Genomic DNA, 12,834 nt, shown 5'->3' on the forward strand with positions numbered 1-12,834 from the left:
CCAGTACAGGTGTTGGGGGTCAGGTGGGGTGGTGGTGTTTGTGGCTGAGAGCATAATGCTTGAAGGAAACTGTCATTTAGGTCAGTATGTCGGATATTCTGATTTTTCTAAAGAAAGGTAGGAACCTTCTAATTTTTCAATATTGGGGAACTATTTCAAAATTCTGAAAGATCCTGGGGTGGCCACACAGAACATGTCTGGGGATGGCATGTCGCTCTAAACCTGCTGAGAAGAAAAAAATATATACATTTACATTAAAAGGGGGGAAAAAGCATTCTCAATTATCCACATTTTTCAGAATGTCATTTCGTGATTGTGAAATAGTCACACATAATGGCCTCACGATGGCTCAGGGCAAAAGAACCAAGACTCTGAGTCACTGGTTTGGGAGAAATTTTGCAAAAGGGCTCCTATGCATGAGGGAGGAGGGTGCAGTGAGTGATAAGACACAGGTTCCTTCTGCAAAATACCATCACGAGTGTATCCACCATGAGAAAGATAGAACACAGAGGCCCCTTTCTCTAAAATTTATCTTCAAGGCCATTTGATTTTATGGAGTGGAATAAAACTGACTTGCAAAAAAAAGAGAAAAGAATAAAAATCCCTTCTTTGCTCTTTGGCAGGGTGAAGTAGAGAAGTAAAGTCTCCCCGCTGAACTACTATGAGGTCAGAAGCCTTGCTGCTATATTTCACACTGCTACACTGTGCTGGGGCTGCTTTCCCAGAAGATTCTGAGCCAATCAGTATTTCGCATGGCAACTGTAAGTATCCACCTCTCTCTCACTCTGTCCGTGGGCACTTGTGCCTGTGTCAACCGGCAAAAGACACACATTAAACATTTCATAGAAGAGGAGACTTGTTAGTCACTTAAACTTGTGTGGATGGCATGCATGTGTGCGTGCTAAGTTGCTTCAGTCGTGTCCAACTCTTTGCGACCCCATGGACTGTAGCCCTCCAGGCTCCTCTGTCCATGAGATTCTCCAGGCAACAGTACTGGAGTGGGTTGCCATGCCCTCCTCCAGGGGATCTTCCCCACCCAGGGAGTGCCACCTGGGACGGTGGATAATTCAAGTCTAGTCAAACTGGTGGGATGACTGTTCTATGACTCCAATAAACGAGGTTGCGGGGACATACTTGTGTGAGGATTTGAAATAGCCCTCAGTACCTCCAATGAAGTCTGAGTTACTACAAGGAGGCTGTGATCACACCTAGAAACCAGCTGCGGGAGAACATCACGGTCTTCTGGGTGTTGCCAGGACTGCACATTTTCATGGGGTAACGAATACAGAGGCATTGTTACAACAGAAAAGAAGACTGGGACAAAAATTAACTTTTGTTTAGACTCAGAAGTATATCATTGCAAGACTTAAAGTGCTTCTGAATTCCCAGTGGACCTGGTTTAACTGTTCATAACTTTCTTTTGATCTCTGCTTCAATATCAAGGGTAGAAAGCACCATGATGAAAAGGTCAGTTGACTCCTCAAAAGAGGACAATTCTACCTACGTGTGGAAATAGACAATTAACTACTTTTTTTCCTTTTCTCCAAAAGATAAAATATTTTATCACAGTAAAGGGGAAAGCATTTTACCCAAATATCTATCTTCACAGTAGTTATCCTCAAACACTGAATGGGTGTTTAAAAAGGTATTTGACAGTAATATTATGATACTAACGCCGTCCACCCAGCTTTCTGCCGGACGGTCTAGGTTGTAAAAAGAAGTAATTTTACATGAAGGTGAGGTGGCAAGGCTTTACACCTCTAATTAAGAACAAAAGTTACGGTATGACTAAGGACCAGACTGTGTAGTTTGAAATCATCATTCTTGAAGTGGTGTGTGTGCATGCCAAGTCGCCTTAGTCGTATCCAACTCTTTTGTGACCCCATGGACTGTAGCCCACCAGGCTCCTCTGTCCATGGGGATTCTCCAGGCAAGAACACTGGAGTGGCTTGCCATTTCCTTCCTCCACCTAACTCAAGGTACTAAACCTTAATAAGCATTTATCTCCATTTGAGGTAAGTATTCTATCTTTGGTGCCCCTGTGCAGAAGAGACTCCAGGAGAAAAAATGAATAAATAAATAAGAAAGAGACCCCAAATATGTTGCTGAAAACCATACTTCAGTGGACACTCAAATCTTTGACAGGACAGAGACAGGAATTAATTGTTTTAGCAACTTCCTTGGTGAATGGGTAGATAAAATTTCAGAGCAGTGGAAGGGAAAGTACAAGATAATCCCATACCAAGCATGGTTGTGAGTAAGTCTCTAAGAGTGAGTCAGACTCAGAGGCTACAGGGGTTTAAGGTGTGTGGGTCAGAGCATTAATCTATGAATGGATTTTGAGTCATTATTTATATTCCTCTCACCCCCCAAAACAACTGCCTTTTAAATGTGACTCATCTTTTTCCCCCCTTGGTTTCTCTGAAGGACTGCCAGTGCTCTGGAGATCATAGGTTTAAAGGCAGAGAGATTTTTGAGATGTAGGTATTTCCAAAGGTCAGGTATTATTACAAATTGCCTATTCTCCACTGAGGAGAACTGCAGAAAAGGAGAAATACACTCACTGACTCTGCAGGTCAGGGAAAATTCCAGATCACCCGACTGGCTACACTCAGTTTGACCCTGTCCTGTCAAAGTCCCCATTTCTGTGAGATTAGCCAATTGCTTAACTTGAGAGTGAACTTCCCACAGTTCCTAGAATGCCAGCCGACCTAGCGGAGCTGCCTTCAATAGTAGATTATTCCAGCTGGACGCCTGTGGAGACTGTATTTTCCTTCTGGCTCCTGGACGAGGGCTCTTGCCTCCAGACCACATTGCCTTTGTGGTGATTGATGGGAAGGCTGCTTTGAAATAGTTTTGTCCGGAGACAAGATCTTTGGCAGACTGCCCCTCAGGCTTAGCACTCTAAAGAAGATGAAAAGAAAACTGGGCAAGAAAAGAGCACCTTCATGTAAAGGGTTCACTGGCAAGTTTAACCCCCCAGAAAGAGGGACAAGTCAGAAAGACTGACACTCGGAAATCTAAGCCCAGGCTTATTAGCATCAGGAAATGAAACTGTAACTCAATTATCCTTAAAGAGCACTTTTCTATCACAACATTTCCTAAAATAACAGACCTGCGTGGAAATGGAAAATGGTGGCATGGTTGGACTTCAATATGGTTTTGTTCTGCGGCCACCCCCTTCCGCCCGCCCCGGCCCTGTCAATTCTTGGCTTGAGTTCCTCTTCCCTCTCTTGCCCCATGTCCTCTTTTCACAGATACAAAACAGTATCCGGTGTTTGTGGGCCACAAGCCAGGACGGAACACCACGCAGAGGCACAGGCTGGACATCCAAATGATCGTGATCATGAACAGAACCCTCTACATTGCTGCCAGGTGAGCCCCCTTTCCCCCGTGTTTGCCTTTGGAGCATCCAACGGGCCTAATACCTAAATGTCCACACTCTGCCTCATAGTAAAGATCCTGACATTCCCAAAGAGAGTGTTACTTCATTTAAAGGCTACTTTCATTTGTCAAGCAACCATTCTTTCAAGACTTTCTGTGTCCTTTTAACTTCATGAAGTGGATTTGGATAGAAATAATTGCATATTTTGGAGTTTAAACTCAATCCACGGTTTATCTTGAACATTGTGTATATACATATATATGTATATACACACATACAGTATACACAGATATTTACTCAAGCATAGCATAAAGTGTTCTCTCCTTGATACTTGCTAAATTAAGTTGAATGTGTCAACATGTATCAAATTAAGTTGAATGTATCTGTGGGTGGGTGTATGTTAAACCTGTATTTTTGCAGATAATATATAGTATATATTATTACTTTAGCAGAATGGCAGCAGCCACCCAGTAGAAGTTTTTGATAGGGATCTAGTTCAGAAAATACTCATCCACTGAGGAAATGTTATTCAAACAGACCATGTCTTAAGGATGAATGGCCTGGTAAGACTACTACCCAGACAGGGATCATATGGATTTAGGTTTTGTTTCAACTCTACTCTTAACTTACCTGGACCACAACTTCTCTGGCTGTCCAGTGTCCTCTGTTAAATAAGAGACTAGAGTAGAGACTAGAGTAGAATTTCTTAAGGGTGTCCCCTGGGATTCTAAAAATACATGATCCCCCATTGGGGACAGGGGTTGTGGCTTATTCAAAATATTTCTAAATAAACAGCAACAAGGAGCACTATCTTGTGGGGGTCCACTGTGTTATAACCTGGGTCTAGACTGATCGTTTTACACTGGGAAGGAGAAATAGAGATTATGTTTGTAGTACCTGTCTGGCTGTGAACACAAGTAAAGTAAATAATAACAGTGCTGGTTCCTTCAAAGCACTTAGATGTTCTGAAAATACAAGCTATACAATGTAAAGTTAAAAAAAAAAAACACTGGCTAGATTAAAATATCCTATGAGTACCCTACATTTTGGTCACAGGGAACAATGCCAAAGCACTTTCTAAAAATTCTACTTCACAAACACTGAGTACATACTTATTGTATGTGCTATATAAATTGAAAATATAGTTGTAAGTTCTTTATAAATGTTAATTCATTCAATCCTGGGGCAAAAAAAAAAAAACAAAACCCTTTGAGTTAGAGCTGTTTTCATCCCCATGTATACCAGGAAGAAACCAAAGTGCACAAAGGTGGAATGACTGGGTCAGAACGACACGGGCAGGATTTGAACTGGAATAGTCTTTCTCTAGAGTCTAGGCCACTACTGTCTGTGCTCTGCAGCCTACTGAGCCATGGAAGGCCTACTTGTCCTGGTAATAACCTTCTAATAGCTTTTCCCCAAGAACAGTAGCCACTGTGGGTATTCATTAAAAACATTCCAATGAGTCCCCAGTAGCCACCTCTCTGGGAGAGTATTCAGTTCAGTTCAGTTCAGTCACTCAGTCATGTCTGACTCTTTGCGACCCCATGAATTGCAGCACACCAGGCCTCCCTGTCCATCACCAACTCCCGGAATTCACCCAAACTCATGTCCATTGAGTTGGTGATGCCATCCAGCCATCTCATCCTCTGTCATCCCCTTCTCCTCCTGCCCCCAATTCCTCCCAACATCTTTTCCAGTGAGTCAACTCTTCGCATGCAGTGGCCAAAGTATTGGAGTTTCAGCTTCAGCATCAGTCCTTCCAATGAACACCAGGACTGATCTCCTTTAGGATGGACTGCTTGGATCTCCTTGCAGTCCAAGGGACTCTCAAGAGTCTTCTCCAACACCACAGTTCAAAAGCATCAATTTTTCGGCACTCAGCTTTCTTCACAGTCCAACTCTCACATCCATACATGACCACTGGAAAGTATTAGCTCCCTCTTAAATACCATTTTCAGTTTCCTAAATGTAACAGGGATGGAAGATTACATTTGTACCCAGTTAGCTAAAGGCTGTTCAAAACAAATGATTAAACATTATATCTGTGAGAAATAGGCTGACTCAAGAATCTTCTATGAATTTTTCACTTTGCAAGCCAGTCTTTAGGGGAAAAGAAACATAACCAACGACCTGATGACTTTAACTTGGCTGTGAAACAGTCCAAGGGGCACCAGAGTTAGGAACAAGGTGCTGTGCAGACTTTAAAGTGACCAATATTAACACTTTGTTAAAACCAAGACTGTTTCATCCTAACTCCTGACCCCAAGAAAAGAAGAAAGGAAAGAAGGAAACAAAGGAGAAACACATTCACTTTTGTAACACTATAAGACAGACTCATCTTTGGTTAAAGGTCAAATCTTGACCTTGGTTAAAAGTCAAATCTGTAACAGCTAGTATTGACATGTTGGTTTTCACTTTGTGCAGTCACTTCCCTGGAGTACGCACCCCTGGAAAAATTCCTAAATGATTTCTGTGGTTTGCATATTTAGGGTCTCTCCTCTCTCTTAAATTTCACATTTCCCAACAGAGCCCCAAGAGATCCACGTTCCCAGGCAGCCACTAACATGATTTAAAGTGAAATCCTTCCCCAGACTCAAGTCATGCCAACATAGTTCAGTGGTGCTCACTGGAGAGGGGAAGAGGAAGTCCTAGGATTGAGTCAGTTTGTGTTCAAGTAACTGAGTTCAGTAAGAGCAGCGTACAAACCCGGGATGCACACACGGTGCTGGGGAAAACCCCCTGACCCTTGATATGTGGTTTAGCATAATGCATCGTTCTGTGTGTTGGGCACTGTGATCTCTTGGAGACTGAAAAATATTGCCACTGTCCAAAGGAGATTTCATTCATAGAATTTTTATTTTTAAAAGGCTCCCCAGTTCTTCTAGACAATGGGTGTCAGCTATCAGAAGCCATGTCCCCAGCCAGAACCCAGGGACTGAGTGAAGCTTGATGAGCAACGCCCCTTTTCAGTTCTGCTTTATTATTATCCATTTTGTAAATTCTTTTTTTGTTGTTTAATCTCTGAACTGCTAATTAACATAAACAGGCCATGCCAAAGGGGTGGGGGGGGTGGCAATCAAGAGCTTTCTGAGGAATTGCCAGTGCATATTAATCAGATGTTAATTTACAGTTCATATGTTCAGCTCCTACTTAAAGTTTTAAGGAGAGGCAGGGCCAGAAAAAATCTAGAGTCATCTCAAAGCTGATACCAAAGTAATAGGCAATTCCACTCCAATAATGAACCTGACCCACAGCACCGCCAATAAAGTCAAACAAGCAATAAAGGAATGCCATAAAACTGCCTCGGAGTTAAAGGGCAGAGCAGTTCTGGCACCCTACTGGAGTCTGAAGAACTTTCCAATTCAGCAATTTACAAAACAGGCTCCTCTCTCTCTCCCTCACCACTCTTACACACACATACACACTCACACACACTCACAAGGGCAAGGGAATTTTATAGGCCAACTGCCTTACCCCCTCCTTTTACTTTCATAGGAGAAAGCCTGTTTTTATTTCTGTTTTTCGCTGTTGTTCTTTCCCTAAAAGTAGTAGCAAACAGATTTCCAAAGAACTGGGGGGAAAAATGGAAGTGAATCCTGACAGCAGGATTCACTTTTTTCTTTCTCTTTTCTTTCTTTTTTCTTTCTTCCCTTCTCCCCTTTCCCTTTCTTTTAAGTAATGAGGGGCCCTGAATGTCTGCATGGGAGCCTTGAGGTCTTGCTTTAAAGCTGTGGGTAATTTTCCAGCCCCAGGACTTCCTGCATTTTAGAAAAAGTCAATGTTATTTCAAGGGAAAACGAGCTGTTTTGCTTTCCCTCACTAGCCCCCCATCTCCTCAGTTGAATGTAGCGCTTTTCTTTTCTTTCTTCTGAATTCCAGACAAAAACGCCCTTGTACTCAGCTCACACAGAAGGGGATGTTTAAATATAGCCCCACACCTGAGCTGCTCATTCTGTTTCTCCCCTTCCAAGGGGAGATTGGCAGCAAATCATAAAGACAACCAAGTTCTCAGCAAAACAGGAAGGTGAACAGAAAGAAGCAAGAAATGTAAACTTTAGCTCAAGTACATCTTAACCTTAATTGACCATCACTGTGTGAAAAAGAGTGGCTTCTGGAAATAATTTTACCTTTATCGTCTTGCGTCTTGTCAATCAAATCATCAAAGGTAAAGCTGAAAATATGTTTTCGAAAAAATGATGGAGATAGACGTTAGCTTTTTGTTAGCTCTCTTGATGAACAACTGTAGCATGTTGAATACCAAGTGAAAGGCCATGCGAACCCATCTGTGTGCTAGTTTGGAAGCCTATTTAACTTTCAGACATCTCCCACCTAAACTACGTACGTACATACAGATGTTATTGTTACGGGATGCGAGAGACTACTGGAAAGTTTTCATAAAAGGTGGCAAGATGCCATGATTTCTCTGAAGGTGCTGAATGTGTTCCTGAAGCATCTCTTAGAAGCTGAACCCTCCCCTTCTTCTTGCCCTCGGATCTTGTTTTTAATAACATGGATGTGGATTTATCTGCCTTGAATGAGACATGGACTCATTCAGGAGAAAATGCATTGGCTTGACTCTTGCGTCTAACATTCTCTTAATTCTTTGTTTATAGGGACCATATTTATACTGTTGATATAGACACCTCACACACAGAAGAAATTTATTGTAGCAAAGTAAGTAGTTTTAAAACATTCTTTCAGAAATGAAGATCTTAGGATGGGTCTTGGAGAGAATATGTATTGTAAATGCATTGATTGAGATGACATGGCTTAGAATAATTGGGAACATTTTATGAAATTCTAATTTGGGGATGAGTTACGGCTTAATATGAAATGGTTATGTACTTCATATTTTATTCATCAATTACATGCACATAAACACATTGGAATTTTAGGTAATTCCTAAATTCTTTGGATAAAATATTGGATGTTTGTCCAGGAAAAGATCAGTTTCCATACGTAAACTTTTGTCCCACAAGTGTTTCACTGTTATGTTTCCATATCTTGCAATATTACGTTTGACTCAACTGTTGTGGTTCAGGAATTTGATCATTATCCATTTCAGGCAGATATAAAATATAACCTATGCTTTCTTATAACTCCACATGGAGGTATTTTAAGTTAATAAAGTCTGCCCCAGAGGTAGATGATCCCTTCAACACATGAATTTATGTGAAGGAGTATAACCTGAATTAAATCTTTGTCCACCTAAAGTGAATGTCCCCTTTATGTTTAAGAAAATGACTTCCGTATTTTAAGGAAAAGGCCTGCTTTATGGAAACTGATTTATCAAGTGAAAGGAAAGGGCAAGGACATGTATTTTATCAAAATGAGCATAATTTAGCAAGTTAATGTGGATATTTTATGTGAAATTTCCACACTGTTGTTTATTCTTCTTTCCTTTCTCCTTCATCTTTTTCTCAAAGAGAAGATCGTTTTGTAGTCTAATGAATAGATAGGGGTTCAAAATTAAATGAACATTTCCATTTCTAATCTTTTGTTGTTATGGTGAATTAATCATGGAGAAAGGGTGTGGAAAGCTTTCAATAAATATATGTTTAGCTTCTAGTCTCCCCCAGGGAACTCTTACTTCTAAAATCAAATGCAACAACCTCTGGGCTCTAATTGATTTCTTTCTTGATCCCTGCAGAAACTGACATGGAAATCTAGACAGGCTGATGTAGACACATGCAGAATGAAGGGAAAACATAAGGTAGGCAATTTTCATTTCTTCTGCAGCTGCCACTTTGGGTTAAGTTCTTGACTGTTATCTCCAGCCGCAGACCGTGATGTGGAATGGCTCACGCTAGTCCCTTTTCCCCCAGTAATTGCTTCTTCCATCAACTTATTGAAGGCTTTAATTTGCAAAAAACAGTTTGCTTTTAATGTGATGAAACAGTATGACAGCTGCTAGGGCTGCATCATGAACTATTTAGGGGGCACCAGGGACTTTGGACCCCAAACTGGCTTGTGCTGAGTCTTCTGAGCACACTTGTTGGGAGCCTGCCTCGTGGTCCACAGCCCTCAGAAAGTCTGCAGCAAAGTCCAGAAAGGCTGCCGCAGACCCAAGGGGTCTGCGCCTCCGGCCACAGAGCAGCATAAAACACACTCCAGCGGGGGACCTCGTGCATCAAGGGACTCTGGAGCCTCTGGCATTAAAATTAATGTGACGGGATGCTTCTATGTCCTGGCTTGCCTTCCTTTGGTGGCACAAACACACACCTCCTGTTCTTATTTACTGTTGAAAAGCAGTTGTTACTATCAGCATCATCTTGGGGGTAAAAACACCGGGACTTTTCCCGGGAGAACACCCCGGCCACCTGCATTTTCACCTTGCTCTCAGCACATCATGGCCCACGGTTGAATGGGTTTCTACCCTGAACTGGACACCCACAAGTTTGAACTGTTTTTCAGGATGAGTGTCACAACTTTATTAAAGTTCTGCTGAAGAAAAATGATGATACTTTGTTCGTCTGTGGAACTAATGCCTTCAACCCTTCCTGCAGAAACTATAAGGTAAATGTTGTTCTGTCTGTTGGAACCACACAGCCTGGAGGTATTTCATAATTTACTGCAATTGTGCCCGCAGTCACCTAAGAGGGTTAATTCAACACCACCTGGGTTCCTCTTGCTTGTTCCGCTTAATGTAGTGCTCCACATGACTGATCCTGAGCAGGCTTCTAAGCTTCCTGTTTGTTCAGGATTGACTGACGTGGCTTTAAAGAGCCGACCCGGCAAAGTACGTTTCTGTTAAGACCCTATTCTCTATTGTTCAGAATGTCAGCCTGTGTACCCCACAGACCATGTGGATTTCCTCTCTCTCCCTTTCTCCTCTTCCCTCCCACCCCACCATCTCCTCTCTGAGCACAAAAGCACACTTATACTGTGAACGATTTCTATTTTAAAAGGGATCTCAAAAGCATGCCATTGGAAACTGTAGACATTCCTCTAGGTAAGATTTTCAAGAACACAGGAATTTAATTCCATTCAGAACTCAGCTGACTTGACCATGGTCTGACTTATCTTGGCCTTCATGCAAAGGGGAAAAAGATTAACCCTTGCAGCATTAATAAATCAAGTTAGTTCATCTGCTAATGGTGTTGCTGCAGAAGTGGAGGTAAAAATGACCTGAGGTCTTGACCCCACATCTTTACCTTTGCTTGTCCCTCTTCCTGCAGTAGTCTCTTGTTCAGCAAAGACGTGCTGAGTTCCTCCCATGACTAGGAATTGACACTGTAAAGATAGATATGAGGCGTCCATTCTTAGTGAAGCCAGACAGGGAGAAGAAAACTTCAATCCATGGGTTTGCTGCCATGGTGGCATAATACAGAGCATGATGGAAGCATCGCAGGAAAGTGCTTACTTCAGCCCGAGACGAGGAGTCAGGGAAAGCTTCCAGAAGGAGGTGGACAACCCCTCTCTTTGAGTGCTCCCTCCTTTTGTCAGGACACATGGAACATGAACACCCCAGCCCAAGAGAAACCCGAGCATCTGTGATTGCCCAGAACCTGACATAGTGTCTCCAAACGGTGTTCAGTTCATTTTTTGTTGGGTAAACAGTGAATGAGATAATGCCTAACCTCAGTCTTAAAGAAGTAACCCAATGAAGGGAGCGGGGCATTCCAGGTATGGGAACAGCATGAACAAAGGTATGGAGTAAGAAACCATCTACTGAGCTTGAGAAACTTCATTTGGTGCCAAAGTGTTGGGCCGTGAAGTGACAAGTGACAATCAACAAGAGTCTGCAGAGGCAGGTGGCCCCAGGGATGAAGGGAAGAGAAGAGATTCAGGAAATACTGAAGTGACCAAAACCAGGAGGATTTATGTTGTTGTTGTGCGGTAGAAACCAACACAGCACTGTAAGGCAATTATCCTCCTATTTAAAAAAAAACAAAAGGAGGATTTACTAATTAATAAGAAGCACAGGATAAAGAGAGAGAGGAGTTAAGAACTACTGTGAGACCATCTCCTGGTTGGGTGGCTGGGGCGGCCATCAATGTGGACAGGGAGGACAGAAGAGCGGTGGGGTGGTGAAATCGTGGGGGGTTCCATTTTGCATATGCTGAGTGTGCCTGGCACCACGGATGGCAATGCCTACCGGACATGAATAGAGATCTCTAACAAAAAGATGGACGGCTCAGCCTTGATTTAGGGAGAGACACGGGGATGTCTAGATTTGGGTTCACCAGCATAAAGTAAAACCTTAGGGATGAGAAAAGAAATGATGGGCTGCTGTCAGGACCAGAGGGCTCACCAGCCTGGGTTGGACAGTTTTAAAAGACTTTGCCTTAGCAAGAGAGAGGGAGAATCTATTTTACCCTCATGCTCATCTTCCACGTATGTCTGGAAATGGGCACCAGCAAGGCCAGCATTAGAGTGAGGCAAGGGAGGCACTCCGATCAGGTGCAACATGCGAGGGCGCACCAAAAACAATTCCGTAATGGGGCTTCCCGGGCGTCAGTGGTGAGCAATCTGCCTTGCAACGCAAGAGACATGGGCTGCATCCCTGGTGCAGGAAGATCCCACACGCTATGGAGCAACCATGTACCACAACTACTGAGGCCGTGAGCCGCAACAAGAGAGGCCACTGCAGGGAGACGTGCACACTGCAACTAGAGACTGCCCCCTCCCCCTGGCTCTTAGTAAATAGAGAAAGCCCACTTGCAGCAGCTAGGACCCACCAGAGCCAATAAATAAGTAAATGATTTTTTTTTAATTTAGTAATCAAGATACATGATATTTTCAATGTGGTATTTTTATAAGTCTAAACTAATGCCAAAAATGTCAAAGTGTTAGTCACTCAGTTGTGTCTGACTCTTTGCAACTTCATGGACTGTAGCCCACCAGGCTCCTCTGTCCATGGAATTCTCCAGGCAAGAATACTGGAGTAGGCAGCCATTCCCTTGTCCAGCAGATCTTCCCAACCCAGGGATCGAACCTGGGTCTCCTGCTTTGCAAGCAGATTCTTTACCATCTGAGCCACCAGGGAAGCAGAGGATGAGATGGTTGGATGGCATCACTGACTCAATAAACATGAGTTTGGGCAAACTCCAGGAGATGGTGAAAGACAGGGAAGCCTAGTATTCTGCAGTCCATGGGGTCACAAAGTTGGACATGACTTAATGACTGAACAACAACAATGCAAAAAAATACTATCACTAGATATTAAAATTTCACATAATGACAGGAGCTAATTCAGGTGGTAAGAGGCAGCCCATCAAGTCAAACATTCAGCCAGTAACAGTATACTGGAGCTCTGACTTTAATTCTGCCACTTAATATTCCATCCCTGTGTGTCATTGTTTAGGACTCATTAAGATGAATGCTTTGAACAAATCCAAACGAATTCCCTAGCTGGAGACCTATCTCCTATGACAAATTACAGGTTTCCTTGGCACTGTGTTACCCAGCCTGCAAGGGATCCAGCTCCTTCTTCCCGCACGTGTTCC

The 12,834-nt window shown here is 42.8% G+C and overlaps 1 protein-coding gene across 5 annotated transcripts in view; it reads left to right on the plus strand.

The window, feature by feature from the left end:
- Positions 1-12,834, plus strand: part of SEMA6A (semaphorin 6A) — a 131,933-nt gene that overhangs the window by 65,063 nt on the left and 54,036 nt on the right. For all 5 annotated transcript variants that reach the window (XM_086410781.1, XM_086410782.1, XM_086410784.1 and 2 more), the window contains exons 2-6: positions 624-761; positions 3,258-3,375; positions 7,999-8,059; positions 9,036-9,098; positions 9,800-9,901. In XM_086410781.1, the coding sequence (XP_086266907.1) occupies positions 662-761; positions 3,258-3,375; positions 7,999-8,059; positions 9,036-9,098; positions 9,800-9,901 (444 nt within the window). In that variant the 5' untranslated portion in view covers positions 624-661. The remainder of the gene's footprint in view (positions 1-623; positions 762-3,257; positions 3,376-7,998; positions 8,060-9,035; positions 9,099-9,799; positions 9,902-12,834) is intronic.

This window comes from Bos grunniens, chromosome 7 (genome assembly GCF_055505025.1).
Source record: "Bos grunniens cultivar Pamir isolate PY7600 chromosome 7, Bosgru_T2T1.0, whole genome shotgun sequence".
NCBI classification, from domain to species: Eukaryota; Metazoa; Chordata; class Mammalia; order Artiodactyla; family Bovidae; genus Bos; species Bos grunniens.